The 20,167-nt window shown below is 44.1% G+C and overlaps 1 protein-coding gene across 3 annotated transcripts in view; it reads right to left on the bottom strand.

Moving 5' to 3' along the window:
- ADAMTS18 (ADAM metallopeptidase with thrombospondin type 1 motif 18) overlaps positions 1 to 20,167 on the bottom strand; it is an 87,073-nt gene that overhangs the window by 18,302 nt on the left and 48,604 nt on the right. For 2 of the 3 annotated variants that reach the window (XM_033069905.1, XM_033069908.1), the window contains exons 13-16: positions 13,989 to 14,161; positions 11,795 to 11,925; positions 11,528 to 11,651; positions 10,201 to 10,445 (exon numbers count right to left, since the gene is read on the bottom strand). In XM_033069905.1, the coding sequence (XP_032925796.1) occupies positions 10,201 to 10,445; positions 11,528 to 11,651; positions 11,795 to 11,925; positions 13,989 to 14,161 (673 nt within the window). The remainder of the gene's footprint in view (positions 1 to 10,200; positions 10,446 to 11,527; positions 11,652 to 11,794; positions 11,926 to 13,988; positions 14,162 to 20,167) is intronic. The other variant, XM_033069907.1, reaches the window with a different exon arrangement.

The following is a 20,167-nucleotide window of genomic DNA, read 5'->3' as shown; positions in this document are numbered from 1 at the left end:
AGGGAATGATGTGGGATGAGTCAGAACAAGCCCCATGAGAATGAGATCCCTCTAGAGATCAGCCACACAACGGTGCAGGGAACTCACAGCCAGGGCAGTGGCTGGGGGCAAATCCAGCCCAGCAGGCAAGATGTGCCATACATATGTAAAACCTTGGGCTACACCCCCTCCTTGCACACTGGGAAGCAGCCACAACTCCAATAGGCAGGAGAAGGAACTTCCTCTCCATTTCCTAGCCAGCAGGCAAAGCCAGAGCCCCTTCCCACCCATGAGAGGGAATGATTGCCAGGCAGGAGCTGCATCACTGCCAGCTATCTCTCCTCCTGCATCCTTCCAGCTATGCAGAAAAAGGGCAAAAGCAAACTATGGAACTGTATTGGAGCCAAAAATATTGCAGGGCACAAAAACAAAATGTTTTGAAGTGCCTGGCACCCAGCTGAACCACTGTCCAAGATGTATAATGTCCAACCCAGTTTTAGCAGGAATGCAATGCCATTGCAAAGCTGCAATTTTGCCAAAGTAACAAGCATTAAAAAGTTTTCTATCGTATTTTCAAGCATTCATTATAAAGCCCCTTCTTAACAACCCAATAACTGATGTCTGCATATTCAGCCAAGTTATCAGACCTACAAATTTGGAAAGACCTCCAGTGCTAGTCTACTTAACTGAACACATTCCAGCATCTTTTCAGCCAACTGGCATTTGCTCCCAAATTTACAGCTGGCAAACAACCTCCTTAAACATTTCCAGTTCCTCAACAGAGCTGTTTAATGTGTACCTTTAACACACCAACCACCTGACTTCAGACAGAGCACTCAGCAGCTCTGACAGCGGGGCACAGGGTTATAAAATTTACAGCTCCTTGAGCTCCAAACCACAGGCTCTGCGGTGGAATCTGCTGGAGCTAGTCCGAAGGAAAAGAACTGTGGCTTTAGCTCATGGCACAAAATGTTAAAACGATGGATAAATTCAACTCTCCTGAGCAAAGAACCTTTTCCTTTTGCTGCTAATTTCGATGTGAAAGCTAAACCAATAAATTCTCTAAACTAGCTGTGCATCTGCTCCTTTGTTTGAGATTTTTTTTTTCTCATGGCCATCCTAAGTTTCCTAATACTCTATTTTGCAGGTCAAATTTTTAAAGAGTCTACTAACATTGCTTTGCTATGACTGACTCAGTGCTTTCCAGTATTTTTTTACTGTAAGATGTGCATGTGAAGTTACTTGCAGCACACTGAATTAGAAGAGATTAATTGATAGAAGTTAAGTTCCTATTCCTTCCACAATATTTTATTCAATGTTTAGGAAAGAATACTAATGCCTGGCTTGTAGCATGCTGAAAAAAAGCCTCATTATCTCTGTGGAGAACTAAGAGACATTTACAAATCACTTACAGAGTGAAGCTGAGCACAGAAGAAAATATCCAGCTAAAAGGGACTATTTTCATCTGCACACATTCTGCATGTGCCCAATTCACAAAATGGGCCCAAACTCTGAATCCCAGCATTCACAGTGCCTTTGATCTGCATCCTCACACTGTATCTGCATTGCAAACATTATCTACACTTCCTGGGTCACTCCCATGCTTTGGAAGTCTTTGATAATTTCTCTAGCGGGATGTACCAATCTGCAGAGAGGGCAGATAGAGAGGTCTGTGTGAAGCCTGGCTTGCTGTGCTTGAGACATGCAGTTCTCATCCACTGGGGATCTGCATGCTGTTTAATAAAATTGTAACATCTAATATCCTAAGCCATATTCTGATTTTTCTCTTCAAACAAGGTTAATTCCATGGACTTCTATGAATTTATTATGGTATATCTAAGCATGCAGCATATGGTTCTGGTGGAAAAGTGTTTAAAACAAGTTTTAAAACTAAAATTGTTGTCTTGAATGGGCAGTTGTTGGATGGGATCCTTGACAGTGGCAGCACCAGGACTTCAAAGGGAAGTGGGAGAACACCTGTTTGGAAAGCAGTAGAGGAAGAATTACCCACTGGGTATTTAAACCAAACCTTAAAACAAAAGGGGTTTTATCTCTTCAGTACTTCTAAAATAACTTTAAGCACAGTCCTAACTAAAAGCTTATGACAAACTACTGTTTTTCAAGTCCACTAAGGTCATTAAAAGCAAAGGAAAAAAAAGTATCCTTGAAAGGATCTTATATGATCTCATTTCTACTTCAGCTGTTTCAAATTTATCTTCCATTGTTATTGTGCTCCATTTTTTCACTATTCACATGCTAAATGTACAACCTTCAGGGATGCTGTCCAGCTAATCTCTCCTCACTACAGGAGAACCCTTTTAACCACTGTATTGAGTCAACATCTGTATCTTATAAGTACATCTTGGGTCTCTTTAGCCTACTTTCTCTTCAGGGGAAATCAGTACAAATTTATCATCTAGCAGCTAATAATAAATGTAATCCTTTATAACTGCAACTTGGCTTTCTCCCAGTGGCAGCTACATCACCACTAAAGCCATTCTACCTGGCCTCCCTTCTCCTGTTTTCCCCTATTGATAAAGAGGAAGTGATTTACTGGATTTAATTAGACACGTTCCTGCCTTGAAGCTCCATTCACCTTCTCTTCCTGTCTGCCTCTTTGCAAAGCATCCTTTCCGTCTGTCACTCATTGATGTTAAAATAAACTGTCTTTATTTCACAAAGATGTTGCAATTTCTTGATTTAATGTTTCACCAAGTTTGAGGTAAATTTCAGTGAGGATACTCATCCTGTCTCATCCTGGAAAACTTTGCTTTCTCCAGTTGTATTTGGCTTCTCAAATCAGTAAATTCTTCCTTCATCTGCTTATTCATGGAATGGAACACAAAATTACAAAACTCTCATGTTTTTAAATTATTTCCTCAGTCCCTGGCCATGCAGCCCTTTCCAAGCCCACATAAATTTTTGTTTCTTATGCCCTTTCAGAATCTTTCCCAGCATTTGAGGGAGTTGTGGAGGGTGACTGAATGTTTCACCACATGAATGTGCCCAGAGAGCCTCCCATGTGACAGAGCCCTGTGAGGGTTCTCCTCCTCCAAAGGATTTTCAGCAGTTGCTGGTGCCCACTGGCAGCCCTTCTTTGCAAAGCCAGATAATTAATGATAGATAAATATACTGACTGTTTGTCCTCAAATTAAATATCTTTCAGTTAGCAGGAAAACACTGAAAAGGTCTTTAAACTGGAGGAACTGACCTTGGATTACCTAAGTAGATTACCTAGGTCCAAATAACAGATAAATGAGTTGAAGGTATTCAACTACATTAAAAAAAAACCAACAAAAAAACCACCAAAAACAAACGAGCAGATTTCTATTTAAGAAGAGAAAAATATGCTACAATACCTATATTTTCAAAAATATGTAACTGGTATTAATTTGTCATAGTCAATTACCATCTATCATATTTCTACCCCTCTGACCACTGACCATTATTTCATGTAATCTGAATTGGGCCACTTCAGTGACTGTCTTCTGAAGCTATGAATATTTGTAATTTCAGCCTTTAACTAGGTTTTGAAAAAACATAATCACCAAAAATATCAGTAATGTTAACTTCAGAAGGACACTGACACACAAATTCTGAAGGACATCAGTTCACTGGGTTTTTTCTTCTCCACCTCTGAAATAAATTCCTGAACAATCCAGAAGAGATCCTGATGAATCCTAAAACCTCATCATGCATTCACCCTTCCAGCAGTTGTGCTCAGGAAATACTGTTCACACACATTCATTCCACATTCCTCTCACAATGTTCTCTTCTTCAGAACATATCTGGCCACTACAGTTTGTACTTTCTCTCCCACAACCCAGTTAAATTACAGAGTCACTACTCTTTGTCTTTTTAGTATGATTCATTCCCATAATTACATATCTATAACATATAGAAATACAGATATGGAGGGGAGGGTTTGGTGAAATTCTAGGGTAAATAAGAAAAGTTCTTTATATCTTTATCTGGTCTCTGACCCATTTTTGAATATGTTGAGGACTGCAATGTCTGCTGAAATGATACATGCTCAGCTGAACTATTGAAAAGTCTGACAGAAATGCAGATGCCCAGGAACACACGGTACAATAAAATATAAATACAGTAATTTCACGACTATAAGGTGCACTCTTTTTGGCTAAAATTTTCCCCCGAACCCTGAAGTGTGTCTCATAGTCCGATGCGCCTTATATGATCTACAAAGTTTGGAAATTTACAAACCCGGAAGTGAGAGGTGTGAGCCACGTGGGGAGCCAGCAGGGCCACGGATGCCAAGTGGAGGTGGGGTTGCACCCCGGCAGGCATAGCCCGGCCCTGTGCAGGAGGGGAGGAGCCCCGGCAGGCTTGCCCCGGCCCTGTGGAGGGGACATAGAGGAGCGGGCAGCAGAGCCCGGCCCTGGGGAGGGGGCACGGAGGGGCAGGCGGCAGAGCCCAGCCCCGGGGAGGGGGCATGCAGGATGGCAGGCACATAGCCCAGCCCTGTGCAGGAGGGGAGGAGCCCCGGAAGGCTTGCCCCGGCCCCGTGGAAGTGGGGAGGAGCCCGGGCAGGCTTGCCCCGGCCCCAGGGAGGGAGCACGGAGGAGCAGGCGGCAGAGCCCGGCCCCGGGGAGGGGGAACGGAGGGGCGGCGGGCACAGACCGGCCCCGGAGAGGGGGCACAGAGGGGCAGCAGGCACAGACCAGCCCCGTGGAGGCGGCACGGAGGGGCGGTGGGCATGCCCCGGCCCCGCTGGGTACAGGCGGGCCAGGGGCCCATGGCTGCCGGGTTGAGGCGGGGCCTCGGCCAGCAACCATGCGGGAGGAGCTGGGGGTGGAGCATTGCTGCAAAAAACCCCGTGTGCCTTATAGTCCGGTGCACCTTATGGTCGTGAAATTACTGTACATCTCACAGAACTGCAAGGCTGAACTTGTGGTGTGCAAGACAATGAGAAATTTAAAGATTTTTTTTCTTATTTGCATCTCCTTCTGCTCTCTCAATACATGCTTCAGATGTCTCTTTCAAGAAAATATTTTGCAGGACGACTGCATTTCCAAGGAAGTGATTGCCTTGAGCACAGACTTGCCAGACCTGTCTGTTCCCATCCTCTCCTGGGATTGTTGCTCAGAGCATAGCCTGGACTCCCTGGATACCTGCAGCCCACTTTGCATGCAGAAACAGAGGAAAAACCTGGCCCATTTCGGCCACTACACAAATCTCTACCAAAATTATAACTGCAGAATAAAATGAGCACAATCTGGCATTCAGTCATAGGTGAATGGCAATAAATATAGCTCAAAAAACTTCTATTTTCCTGAATAATAAAATCTCCTGTATTATACACACAATTTATCCAAATCCTTAATACCTGCAGTGCACCATTTTACAAGGTCTCACACTGAAAGTATCTTTTAGATACAGCCTAATTAAAAAACTAAAAATTAAGAAATCTAAAGAATACAGGAAGAAGTTGAGATCCAACCTCTGGGAAACCCTATCTTATATAAAACTACAGTAATTTCACGATTATAAGCCGCACTGAGTATAAGCCGCACTTCTGGGTTTCAGCAACTTTTCATTCTTTGTCCATATATAAGCCGCACCTGATTATAAGCCGCATGTTACAATACAGAGTGTGATAAAAGGTATCTATTCTATCACCATCTGTTGAGGGTGGGGACAGTGATCCTTATCTCAATGGCAGATAATCTGCTAATGGGCCATCCACTGAAACCAGGCAGGGCATTGTTCTTTATCTTTTCACAACCCATCCTTCCTCCAGCGAGTCATTGTCTGCCAATGGCCATTGAGTCCCACTGTGTGACTGATAAAATTACTGCATCCCATTGGGAGTTGCTCCAGCCAGGGGGAAGAGCCCAACATTTCTTACCAAGATAAAAACAGAGGTTTTGGGACACTAAGGGAGCCCCTTTCTCCACTGGACTCCAGTGGAAAACCGGATTTCTCCACATCACCACTGGAACTCCGGAGGGAAACTGCACCTTGTACAGGAGCACTGCTTCAACTGAATCACATCTGTCACTGCAGGAGGATGCAGCCACCATTTAATGGGACTGCTGCCAACACCCTGCCTGACAGGGTGTCAGGTTGTACTCTGACTTTGTCAGGGTTTGGAGTTTGTTTCTTTGTAGTACTGTATTTCTATTTTAATTTCCCTAGAAAAGAACTGTTATTCCTAATTTCCATATTTTTGCCTGAAAGCCCCTTGATTTCAAAATTATAATAATTTGGAGGGAGGGGGTTTACATTCTCCATTTCAAAGAGAAGTTCCTGCCTTTCTCAGCAGACACCTGTCCTCCAAACTAAAACAGCAACTTTTCGTTCTTTGTCCATATATAAGCCGCACTTGATTATAAGCCGCACTTCGGGTTTGGACCAAAATGTTAGTCAAAATGGTGCGGCTTATAATCGTGAAATTACTGTAAATTAGTTGAATAAAAAATTGCAGCAGGATAGTTTTGTGTGCTTCTTTAAAAATTATAGGTGAGATAAAAATGAAAATTAAGCTATACTGAAGTATGCTTAAACACTCATTTTTTTCAGCCTGCTATCAGTTTCTGGTATTTAGAGCTGAAGCAGGATTTGTTTCTCTACTATGGCTGCAAGTAGACATTCAGCAAAATGTTTCTCAAAACATATTTCTTCAGTTTTCTGGCATTTTTGCTTCTTAGAATTACTGGTAAGTTATAAATAATGCAAATCTCTGAACAGAAAATTCTGCATTTTTTTCAGAATTCAGCTTGTTGAATGTTGCTTAAATTATTAAAGGGAAAAAAAAAATCTTAATTCCAGTTCACAGATATGTGTAATTAGGGAACACATAGCATTTTTAGTCATTAGAATCCCCAGCTACCAATGCCAGTGTGGTGTAGGTATTTCAATAAAAATACAAAGGAAGCTTAAATGAGCTCTGAAAGGAGCTACAGCCTCCAATTAAATGCTACATCTTAATAAAACTGTTTAGCATAATTTGAAAGGATGAAAATAGAATTGTTATTTGGCATTAATTTCTCTTATTTAGTCTTTATTCTGCAAAGTATGTGTACAATATGCAGCCAGGTCTTCCTGTAGGCAATTTATTATTCATACTTCAGCTCCATAAAAAGAACACAGCTCAAATCTACCTTAGGTTATGACAAATAAGATTCCTGGGAGTTCAGCTTAACATCTCGTAGTATTTGTAAGTGTAGTGGTTTTGGTGTGAGGCAGGTGATTTGCAGAGAGGGGAGCATGTCTGCAGCTTGTAGACCAAACTGATCGGACTAAAGGAAGATCCCTACGAGCACACATACCCAAATGAAAATTCTTCAACAGAGAAGGATGTTGCAAAAGGCACTGTGAATTGTGATGGCAGTTTGTGGAAAGACAAACCCTTAGCCCATGTCAAACTGCCTGCTCTAAAGTTTGTGTTCACCCCAAAGATCTTTACCCTGCCCATGGTCCAGGGCATTCAGTGGTTCTTAAGGGCATGTTTCAGTCCATTACGTAGCCAGCAGGAAGAGCAGCAAAGCTGTTCAGTGTTCCAAATGCACACTTCACTGGACACTTGAGAAAGCTTTAATAACCCTCAAAGAATATACAGTACAGTAATTTCACGAATACAAGCCGCAGTGAGTATAAGCCGCATCTCTGGGTGTTGGCAAATATTTCGTTCTTTGTCCATAAATAAGCCGTACCTGAGTATAAGCCTCTCTATTGTTCGCAGTGAGGACCCGCGTGCAACAAAGTTGCCAATTAGTAACAGAACCGCGGCAGGGCGGGGTTTACTGGTTCGGCTCAGGCTGTGCAGGCTCAGCCCGCTCGGGCCTGCCGATGGGGCCAGGTGGCCCAGCTCGGTGGGGCCTCTCAGCGGGGCCGCTCGGCGCCGGCCGCCGCCTCTGGGCTCGCTCACCCTGGCCCAGCGCTGCCCCGCGGTGGCAGGCAGGGATGGAGCCCCCGCCTCCTCCCCGAGCCACAACCATGGTGGCACGGCACCCCCCCTTCTCTCCCCCGGGTTGCGGCAGAGGAGGGAAGGAGAGAGCTCTCCCGCCTCTCTCCCTGCCCCCCGTGCTGCCTGCAGGGAGCCAGGCTCCACCCGCAGCGCAACAGAGTAACAATTTGTAACAATCGCAAAATGCTGGCTTTTACTGGCAGCTGCTCGGCTCAGCACCCTGGCTGGCACTTCTGAGGTTGTAAATGTCAGAAAATTATTCACATATTAGCCGCTCCTGAGTATAAGCCGCATTTCCGATTTGGGAGCAAAATCTTAGTCAAAATGGTGCGGTTTGTATTCGTGAAATTACTGCAATTTCATGATTACAAGCCGCACTGACTATAAGCCGCACCTCCAGGTGTTGGCAACATTTCATTCTTTGTCCATACATAAGCCACACCCGATTTTAAGCCGCTCTGTCGTTTGCAGCAAGGACCTGTGTGCAACAAAGTTGCCAAGTAGTAACAGAATCGCGGGATCATGGGGTTTACTGGCTCGGCTCAGGCCATGCAGGCTCGGCCTGCTTGGGGCTGCCGATTGGGCCAGGTGGCCCAGCTTGGCAGGGCCGGTCAGCAGGGCCGCTTGGGGTGGCTGCCGCTGCCACCGGGCTCACTCGCCCTGGCCTGGCACTGCCCCGTGGTGGCAGGCGGGGACGGAGCCCACTGGCACCCGTGGCAGTGGCGGCAGGCAGGGACGGAGCCCCCCCGCTCCCACGGCGGCAGGCGGGGGCGGAGCCTGCCTGCTTCTGCGGTGACAGGCGGGGACGGGAGTCCCCCTCTTCCCCCCCCGGGCCACAGGGATGGCAGCAAGGAGCCCCCGCCTCCCTCCCCCTCCTGTGCTGCCGGCACTAAGCCTGCCTCCACCCACTGCGCAACAGAGTAACCAATTTGTAACAATTGCGCAATGCCAGGTTTTACTGGCAGGTGCTCAGCTCAGCACCTTGGCTGCACTTCCAGGGTTGGGAATTTCAGAAAATTTTTCACCTATTAGCTACTCCTAAGTGTGAGTCGCATTTCCGGGGTGGGAGCAAAATTTTAGTCAAAATGGTGCGGCTTATAATCGTGAAATTACTGTACTTCATGTTCCAGTCTATGCTTGCTTTGTCTTGGTTTACCAGTCTAAGCTGGGCAAGGGATCAGATTGCAGAGGCTGGGATATGGGATGGGGGCAAGGAGAGCAGGATGCTGCCTTGGGCAGGGGCACAGGAGCACAGAGGGGCACAGGGGGCACAGAGGCACAGGGGAAACAGGGCCAGCAGGGGAAACAGGCACAGCACTCACTGCTGTGCTCCCCAGGGGCACTGCCCCTTCCAGAGTGCTGCTGGAAGGAGTAGGGAGGAACTGAGTCCCTGCTGGGAGGGATCTCTCCTTCTCACAGGGAACGAAAACTTCATCAAAGCAGACTTAATGGCTGAGTTAAAAAGCCAAAGACTTGCTAGACTAACAAAGACAAACTAACGGAGCTAACAGGAAGCAAAGCCCTGATCCAGCCAGAAATGTTCTGATGCATTTTAAAAAAATATCAAGCTAAGCAACCTAATGCAGGAGATTTTTCTTAGAACAGCAGTAGAAGAGACCAATTTCAAAATTGCAAATCTTGAACTAACCATGTAAGTAGGAAGTTTCCTTTCTGCTTACAATAGTTTCAACACAGGACATCTGGCAAACAAAGCAGGTGACACAAATTTCATTGTGAGATAAACATATGTAATAGAATAACTGAACCAACAGAAACTCATTCTAGAGGAACCTGTCGGTGGTATTTTGACTGCATTCCAAGGTGGATGTGAAAATGGCTTCACTCACCTGCAGCTTCAGAAGCATTATTTGAACCTATAACCATTGAGCATTGTCATAATGGTACCTTTAATTTTGACATTATTGGATTTCATTGCGTGCCATGTATGGGAGGCATGTAAAATCTCCATCACCACTGTGCAACTCAGAAATTATGCTATAAGGTGTTTTTTGCACCTTCCTTTTCACTGAGTTTGTGACAGTTTACTAAACCTCAGATCTCAATGAAGCAGGGAAAGGCTTTTCAACCCCACATGAGCACACAATTAAGTCTGAATGCTACCGTGACTCAACACTATTCTTTAATCCCTCTGAGAGCCCCAGTACAGAGGTGCAGCTGTCGTTCCAATTCTGTAATGGACATCAGGGCAAGAGCCAACAGCAGCCAGGCATACCTCAAAGACCAATTCTGTAATGAACATCAGGGCAAGGGCCAACAGCAGCCAGGCTTACCTCAAAGACCAGCGTCTCGTTGGTGGGTCCTGCCGCGTAGAGGCTCTCGGGATGGGTGAAGGAGCGCTGGTAATCAAACACCGTCCCGGCAAAAGGGAACTTCCCTGGCCAGTCGATGGTCCAGTCTCCTGTCAGGTAGTACCTGCTGGCCAGGCTGCGCACAGCCAGGTAGCTGGGGGAGATGTGCATCTCCTGCAGTTGGATGCTGCGCGCACCCGCCGGCACCGTCACCACTGCGTAGTAGTCTGTGAGGAGAGCAGGAGCAACATGTTGGCAGTTGGCACTCATAGCTGGCACTCACACAGCTGGCACTCACACACACAGCTGGGTCACCTCCTGAGCCAGTCTGAAAATCATCACAGCTGTTCTGACCTGCCAAGTTACTCGATTTTCACCAGGAAAAACCAGTTCTGATTTTAACACTCTCCCCCCACACAGCCTCTAATCAGAGTAACTCTGAGGTATTTCAACTCCTTAAATTTTTCCTTCTGATTAAAGGCAAGAAAAAGCAACTTCACCTTAGGAAGATGTAGATCACCCTAATGGTGGCTGCACTGGAGCTTTCCCTTTAGCTCCCTACAGGAGTTGGAAGGTACTCCTGCCAGCCACAAGGGCTTTGAGGTGAGGTGCACTGGGATGCAGAGTCTTCACAAAGCCCTGGATACCAGAAGATGTCCCTGCTGCCACCCAGGGCTGCATTACTGCATCCTGGACAATTCCCTGACCTATATGACTGCAGTAAGGACATGTCTTATGACCAACAGCAAACAGATCCTCAAAATATCCCTGTGGGTACTGAAATAGTATCTGCGTTTTATGCCTGAGAAACTGCAGCACAGTGAGATTATTTCCCAAGAAGTCCGTGACAGTCCACTAAAGAAAAGTCTACCTCCCAGTGCCTGGATCTTTCGCTGAAACAGCTGGATAGCTTCCAGAAAACCTAATTTGAAAATGGACATGGAAATACTGTCATGTTTGGCATTATGCTGTGTATTGCTTTTTATACGTTCCACAGTCCCATCCCAGTCAGAGCTGCTGACAGCTATTTTTGCTCTTGCCTGAATCCCAAAATCTCTTCTAAGAGGAAATTCACAGTAAAGGGAAAATGTGGCTTAAGAAACAAGAGGATTGTTTAACTGACCAAGACTTATGCTCACAGCCTTCTTGTTACCAAGAAACAGGAGAAATGTGAACTCTCACTCTCCCTGTGATTTTCAGCTCACATCTGGACCCTCAGCCACTGCCTGGATGAGCAAGGAGTCATATCTATTACATGAGGACACAACAGAGCAGGGAGTTGATGATCATGGGGAACAGTTTTCCTTACCATTAGCTTTGTGCTGGATCAAGTATTGGCCTTTAAAGAACTTGCACGTTGAATTATCTCCTTCACAAACTCCACAAGCATCCAACACAGCACTGGAACCAAGTCCATGATCACACCCTACTTGCTGCAACCAAAAGGCACAAGTGAAGGACTCAGACAAAAGGGAATTTAAAGAAACAGCTGCATTTTCCCTAAAGGAGTCAATTGCCCACTTATAAAAAAAAATAGATAGACATTAGGATTGTAAGAAACTTAATTTTATCTTACTTCACATATTCCATCAATACAAACATCATAATTATTTGGAGAACACAGAGTTCCATCCTTCACTTTGCTGGACATTGCGAAGAAAAAGTCAAAATCTTCAGCTGTGCAGTACAATTTACATCTGTCTTCCTCTGGGGAGAAAACAAACAAACAAACAAACAAACAAACAAACAAACACAAGACAAGGTAGTATTAGCAGACCTGCAGTGTTAAAGAGATAAAAAGCAACTTGGCTGTTGTTTCCTCCTATATTCTGTATTCTTATCTGCAGATAAGCTACAAGGATGAACTCTGCAAGGTGACAGCTTAGGACACCAGGCTGAAATAAATTCAAATATAAAAACTGAAATATAGCTAAATAGAATATATTATGCTTTTTTTAAAAGCACACTTGGGTTTGCTTGTCCAAAGAATTAAGAATTCAAACTCAGAGCCTTAGCTCTGCTGCTGCACTCTGCTTTCAGTTCCACTCCTTCACAGGCTCAAATTTCATTTTTATTAAGAGAAATGGGAGACTGCAATAATTTTATTTGAAGCCTATTTAAAATTTGGGAAAGGGATAACACAGCACAAATGACCAGTTCAGTGAAAGCAAGAACTGCAGCCAGACTTCCTCCTAACAAAAGTATTTTTCCTCCAACAAATCCCAACCATTGTCAAATGTCCCCTTACACATGGGTGGTGTGTTATGCTTATAAAGGGCTGATTAATTCTGCATAGACAAAACCAGTCATGAAATTGTAAATATTATCACAACTGCTGAAATGCAGAGTTTTAATACAAATTTAAGTGCAATAAATAAAACAGTTTTTAAGAACATGAAATTGGCTTCAAAAGAGTATCCTTTTATTATTGAATCAGCAGCTGGATTTCCAGTAGTGCCTTCTACAGAGGCAAAACATTTGTAGCAATTTTGAAAACCAGATCAACTTTGCAGAATTATAAATGTGATCTTGGGGGAGCTTTTACAAAGCAGTTGAGAGGAAGGAGGGGCATTTTCAATTTCAGAATCGCTTGGGGACATCTTGCTTTAGAAAATTACGCCACTTGTCCCTAATTTTACTCCTCCTTTACTAAGCACAGCCCCTCTCTTTAAAACCAAAGTAGGCCACCTTCATTTCTATTAAACAGGATGTATTTTTTATACATTATACAACATCCACTATACAACAACTATTACACAACATCCACTGCTACATGCTGTGAAACCATATTACTTCTTTCCTCTGTTCACACTGCCTGTTAGGACATTTTTAAATACTCATGCAAATGTCCACAAAGACTTCCAAGAAAATATAATCATGCTAAAAAAGAAAGTTACATGTATGTTTATATATTTATTTAATTACACACATTATCATCAAAAAGCAAATCCGTACATGTGCTAAACAAAGTAGATATGATGTGAAAAAATTCAGACACATTTATTCAAGTAGTGCTTTCAAACTGGAGAACATATTTGTTTTAGCTGATAAAAGTGAATACTGATTCAAAATATTTGCAAAATTAAGATGCATAAAGTAAAAATAAACTCGTTTTTTCAAAATAACAGAAATCGTTATTGAGACCTGAACTTGATAAAGATCTCTTAGTAAAAGATGACTTTAAAAAATGTATGCCAGTACATTGTTTGCATTTCCACTTCTCACGGGACCATACCAAAAGAAAAGTCAAAAGGTTGATCTACCGCTACATTTCGAAATCTGAGAACATTCCAAAGGAAAGAAGACTCTGGTAGTGTTACTGTGGAAGCTTACATTTCCCATGCTGAAAATTCCATGGAAAATGTTTTGCTTGGGTTTCAGACTAAGCAATATGAAATATAAAATGAGAGAGAGGTGGCAACAGCCAGGGAGTCACAGTGAGGACAAGGACTTGATTTCCCAACCCAAATCAATCCTGCATGTCCATGCAGGCAGGATCACACAGGAGGCTGGCTCCAGCTCTGCCAGAGAGCAAACACAGCTCACACAGGTTCCCTGGCCTGTATCTGCTCAAATGGGATGGTGTTTGCCCAGAGCAAGGGATTAATTGGTGCTCAGAGCGCGCACAGGGGGGAATTGGTGCTCAGAGCACACACAGGGGGGAATTGGTGCTCAGAGCACACACAGGGGAATTGGTGCTCAGAGCACACACAGGGATTAATTGGGGCCCAGAGCTCCCTCCCTGTCCCTGAGAGCAGAGTCACTCTCACCTTCCACCTTGGTGTAGGGCTTCCATTTGTAGAACCAGCCCCGGAACGGTTTGCTGTTGTACTCTGCACACTGCAGGGCTCGGAAGTCCAGGCTATCTGCTGGGCAAGGCTGCTTATTACAGAGCTGATAAACACGGCTGGAACCCTGGCAGAACTTCCCACCGTATTGCGGCCTACCAAAACAAAAAAAAACAAAAAACAAAAAAAAAACCAAAAAACAAAACAAGAGAAAAAGGTGATTTTGCAAAATCTGCCTTTTGTGTGATTGGCATGTTACACAAGTGTGAGAGTGCAGAGAGCAGGAGAGGATGCTCTGCCCTGGGAGATCAGTATTTCTTACATGGGCCATTAATTTTCATGGCTCCTAAAACCAAGCAAAGCAGTTGACATGAATTATCTACTTGGATCACTGCAGACTCAGCAAAGATGCAACCATCTAGAGGTGAGTTGTGTTTGCACTAATTTAAATTTATAGGGCTATTTGGTACTGGCCAGGTTCAATCTTGTTATACAGCTATTTTTACTCTGCTGTAACCAAGGAATGAACATGTGCAAAGAATTACCTATCACAATTAGAGTTAATAAAGGATAACATAACACTAATCAAACAAAAAGAGAATGAATGATTACATTTGCTTGTTCATTCCTTTTGTAAATCATTTGGAAAAATGTGCTTTTAAATAGTCAGAGGAAACAGGGACTGTGCATAGTTGTCCTGCTTTAAGAAAATGCAGGAATTCAGGGGTAATTTTAAACATGTCCCATCCACTTCAGCAAACCTCACCGGGGCATTTCCCTTCATTACTTTGCTCATACCTCACATTATCAGAATATTATTTTTTTAACCACTTCTGTGCACAGACATTGTAAAACAATGCAAAATGCAAGAATTGCTTTTTTTAACTTAGCAATTCACTCATGTAATTTGTGCAGTTTCACAATGCTCAGATACACATCTGGCAAGCATTGAGTCAAGTCTTCAAAATAACAAATTGTAAGAACTCTTTGTTGTATTATACATTTTTTGCATCAAGTGAAAAAGATATGTACCAATGCTACACTTGCAGTCATTTATATAATGATTTTTTTTTTAATTAGGGAACTTACATACTTGAAGGATAAGATATAAACTTTGAGTGGACAGCTTTTCACATATTACACACACATTAAGAAAAATAACCAGAACAATATAAAAAATAGTGGATAACTAATATATTAACTAATAGCAAACATTTAAAATTCTAGGAATACAGAATGTGCACTTGAAACATATTGTTGGTTGAAATCCCTAAACACTATGCTGTAACTATTGCCCACATCCAAAAATCCCATGAAACTCCTGTCTTGCTGATGCCTGGAGTAGCATGGAGACAGCTCTGTGCAACCTGGAGAAAATCCAGGTGCTTCTTCTGTTTGGTATAAATTTTAATTCCCATATGTCTAAGCCTGTAACCAAGCTGGGACTTGCCTTTTTTATGTTTTTCTTACACAATATCTGCCTTTTCCAGAATTCTGGGCTGCGAAACAGTCTTTCAGAGAAACAGATGGAAACCCACCTGTTACTGTATTAAAAACTGGGTTAAACCACCAGCGAAATGTGCTGTGGAAAATACCACAACAACTTCCACTGACTTTTCCTGAGGTCACCTGCCAGCTAAACTGATACTGGGTATAGTGGTGGAGGTCTTAGAGGCAAATTTTCTGTCCTAGTTGGTGGCAATGCAGCCTGTGAAGGGCAGGGAGGATATGGAACATCAGTGAAATCAGGGAGTGTTTATGTTGACTTTGTGCAATTGGTGAGAGTTTTGAGTTAAGGCAGCCAAACTGTTGGGTGCTGACTCAATTCCCTACAGAGTTTCTTTACAGCTTCAGCACATGGAGGATTTTTGACCTCCTTCAAACCCAGAGTACAAATCTGCTTTAGTGTAAGGAAAAGAAGCAGCTCCCTTCCAAGTAAATGCCACCAAATAAGCAATATAATAGAATTATTTATGGCTAGATCGTGATTTCCAGCTGCTCTCTTGCATTTGAGGATGGGATACAATTCCTCCAAACTAAGGCAGCTCTGAAAGAGGCATTCTGCTTCCCAGCTCCATTACAGAATTTCAATATTACAGTACATTGCCATTACTGAAACTGTTGGCTTGAGAGTGATGGAAACTTCTCCACCTTCACTTTTACCAGCGAGATGTCAGTAGGAGTTAAGTGATTCACAGGAAATGAGATGGAGATCTACAAATGCAGGTTTTTGTGGAAATGCTATTATCCACACTGAGAAAATCATACTTTTCTTGAGGATATTTGTAACACCAGTAGATTTTAACCTCCAGAAGCAGCTGGGGTATCCACACCTGCACAAAGGGTATTCCAGTATTTCTGCAGCACTGCAGTTCCCCCAATACAGAAACAGCCTAAAGCTTTCATCCCTCTGTGACTCCCAAGCACTGACATAAATAGGTTGACCTGCATAATGTCTTGCTGAGGATAATTGGAAAAGGGAGAAATTTGGTGAAAAAGGCCAGCAAGAAAAAGTCTCCCCAGATGGATTTGGAAAAAGAGTCTGAGTGCAAAAAGGTAAGTACAGTAAATTCACGAATACAAGCCGCACTGAGTATAAGCCGTAATCTGGGTGTTGGCAAATATTTCGGTTTTTGTCCATAGATAAGCCGCACCCGAATATAAGCCGCTCTGTCGTTCGCAGCGAGGACCCGCGTGCAATTAGTAACAGAACCGCGGGAGGGCGGGGTTTACTGGCTGAGCTAAGGCTGTGCAGGCTCGGCCCGCTAGGGGCCGCTGACGGGGCCAGGTGGCCCAGCCCGGTGCTGCCGCTCGGGGCCGGCCGCCACTGCCACTGGGCTCGGTCACCCCGGGTCGGCGCTGCCCCGCGGTGGCAGGCAGGGACGGAGCTTCCCCCACTCCTACGGCAGCGGCGGCGGGTGGGGACGGAGCTTTCCCACGCCCGTGGCGCCGGCGGCAGGCGCGGACAAAGCACCCCGCCTCCTCCCCGGGCCGCGGCAATGGCTGCGCGGGGCTCCCGTCGGCTCCCCGGGCCGCGGCAATGGCGGTGCGCACTTCCCCCCCCTCCCCGGGCCGCGGCAATGGCTGCGCAGGGCTCCCGTTGGCTCCCGGAGCCGCGGCAACGGCGGCGCGCCCCCCCGTCAGCTCCCCGGGCCGCGGCAATGGCGGCGCGCCCCCCCCACCGTCCTCCCCGGGCCACGGCAATGGCTGCACAGGGCTCCCGTCGGCTCCCGGAGCCGTGGCAACGGCGGCGTCCCCCCCCCATCGGCTCCCCGGGCCGCGGCAATGGAGGCGCCCCCCCCCGCGTCCTCCCCGGCGCCCCCCACACCCCCCCCCCCGTCGGCTCCCCAGGCCGCGGCAATGGCGGCGCCCCCCCCCTCCTCCCCTGGGCTGCGGCAGAGGAGGGAAGAAGAGAGCTCTCCCGCCTCTCTCCCCGCCCCCCGTGCTGCCTGCAGGGAGCCAGGGCAACACGGTAACACTGTAACAATTGCGAAATGCCGGCTTTTACTGGCAGGTGCTTGGCTCGGCACTCTGGCTGGCACGTCTGGGGTTGTAAATGTCAGAAAATTATTGACATATTAGCCGCCCCCGACTATTAGCCGCACTTCCGGGTTTCCACCAAAATTTTTGTCAAATTGCTGCAGCTTGTATTTGTGAAATTACTGTACTCCACTCTATATGAGACTGAAATATTAAAATGCTACAAGAGTAGCTTAAATTAATTCTGGAGTACCCTTTTAATGTAGATTTCCTAAAGGATGATATTCACTACAACACAGAGGGAGAGAAGTCCTGGAATTGATGTGATCAAGGAAAGTATTTCATGCAATTCCAAATTAATTAAGACTCTGAAATTCTGGACTCCTATTTTTCACTTTTTGTAATAATTTAATTTCATGTAAGAACACTTCTGCTCATCTTGTGGCCATATTATGATAGTATCACAAAGTTTTATTATTGTGCACTAATCTGAAAACTCTACAATGCCTTTCACATTCTTTGTTTTTCAGAAGTATTTTAAATGGCATCATTAATTTGCATCGGTTTACATCTCATTTTCTGTAATCACTGTTACAGATATTGTACACAAAAGATATTAAAAAGTGTGTTCAAGCAGTTTTGATTCAGTCTTTTGACTGCACACATGCCTACAGCTCCATTCTGCTCTGCTGAACAATGTGCTATTGTGAACTGTAGGATGCAGTCCCACAGATACGATTTAGGTATTAATTTAAATCTCTTGGGCACTCTTCGGGCTCTTTGCCAGCTAAACTATTAAATTATGCAATCAATTTCTATCTTGGAAAAGTACCTCAACTGTAAAGTGCTGTGGTGTATGAAAACCAGATCCATGAAATTACACTGTGACAATTTACAGCAACATAATGATTTTAGCAAATCTGCCCAGCTCTGTGGACCACAGCTCATCCCCATGGGTGTTTGCCAGGGAGAATTTGTGCACAGTTCCAGTGGGAATTCCATTCCCAGAGCTCTTTGGGTATGGTCACAGGGACCACCTGAAAACTGGCAAGAGGAAGGGAATTGAATTGGTTGGATATTATTTGTAAGAGGAGGATTTCACAAACTCACAAAGGTAACAAGATTTTCACACACAGCAGTCTGATGCTGTATTTTTTCACTTGCCCTTAAATTTCTGGTAAGGTGGGCCACCTTTAAAATCACCAGAAACAGATATTTCCCTCAGTATTCATAAGAAGTCAATAATTTTGACTTCATTTTAGAGTCCAGTCAGTTCTTCATAGATCCATACCCCTCGTTCTAACCTCTTACAGAAATGTCATTGTCATTTTCAAAATTTTGCTATCCAAAATTCATCTATCAAGTTTTTGAACAAAACAAATGTTAGCTCCTACACAAATCTGGATTAGCAAAAGTGAAATAAATACATTACATATAAAATAACATATGTACTAAAATATATAAACATCTGAAATATGTTTCAGAAATTCAGAAAGAAAAGAATCATTATTCTGAGTTGCTGTGTGTTTTTAGAGGTGAACAACGAGCAGGGACCAGTCCTTAAATCATTCTGTGTGGTGTAGCATTGAAAATAGATGATATTATTTTTCTTCTAATTCCACATTCATACAAAATGATGTGATGGCAAATACAGCTACCTGGACATTTGTGCACTGTTGTGTATACTCCTGTGATTCCACCAATGTAGCTCTGAGAGTGAATTATGACATCTTCTCTTTGCCTTAACTGGACCACCACTAATACAATGGAATTAAAGTTAGAGTGAACATGATCCAGCTCTGGCACCAAGTATGACTTGGTAACATCAAATCTTACTTTATTAGAACAGACAGTTCACTCTGAAGGAAAGTTCTAAATGCCACAGCAGCTGACACTCTTCCTGTTGAAGAGCTTCTGTTTGAAAATCCCAGAAATCTTTATGAGTCACACCAGTTCCACCACTGGACATAGGGTGGAACAAGGGAGAGCAAGGGGCACACAGGGAGAGCACAAGGAGAGCTCACACAGGGAGAGCAAGGGGCAGCTCGTGCATAAATGCAAAGAGCAATGTGCAGCCACACAAATCCAGCAAGAAGAACAGGGACCAGAGCAGGAAGACCAAAATATATACATATGGCCTCTAACTGAGACCCCGCATTCTTTTGCTAAAGCATTTAACAAAGGAAAATATACAAGTAATTTTATCTATGAAAATGAACTGAGAAACAACAGAAAAGGTTGACAAAACGCTCTGCTATGGCTCTGCAAAAATTGGCTTGGCTGAGGGTAATAAAGACTACTTTAAGTAACTCACATTCTCCTATAACATAGTATATGAAGCGTGGATATTATTACTGCAGCATTGTACAGTAGATGAGAGGTTTCTTTACAGCCTCAGATAAACTGTGTCATACTTTCTCTGTTTTTTATTATTGCAGTTTAAATGATGCTTTTATTGTGTGCAATGAGGAATACATGTGTCTGTGCCTGCTGAATTTGTGTATGAAATAAAAACAGGGAAATCCTGGTTTTCTTCTAAGTTGCAGTGAGTTGAGTACTTGGGAAAGATGCTGGTCAGTTAACACTTTTAATGTACTTTGAAATACTTACTATAATGAACAGTACTTACAGAGATAAGGTATTAATTAGAGGTAAATAAAAAAAATGTTTCGTGAGTTAGC

The sequence above is a fragment of the Catharus ustulatus genome, chromosome 11, assembly GCF_009819885.2.
Source record: "Catharus ustulatus isolate bCatUst1 chromosome 11, bCatUst1.pri.v2, whole genome shotgun sequence".
NCBI lineage: Eukaryota > Metazoa > Chordata > Aves > Passeriformes > Turdidae > Catharus > Catharus ustulatus.
Note: the sequence above shows the minus strand (reverse complement) of the source record. Positions and strands in the feature narration are given on the sequence as shown.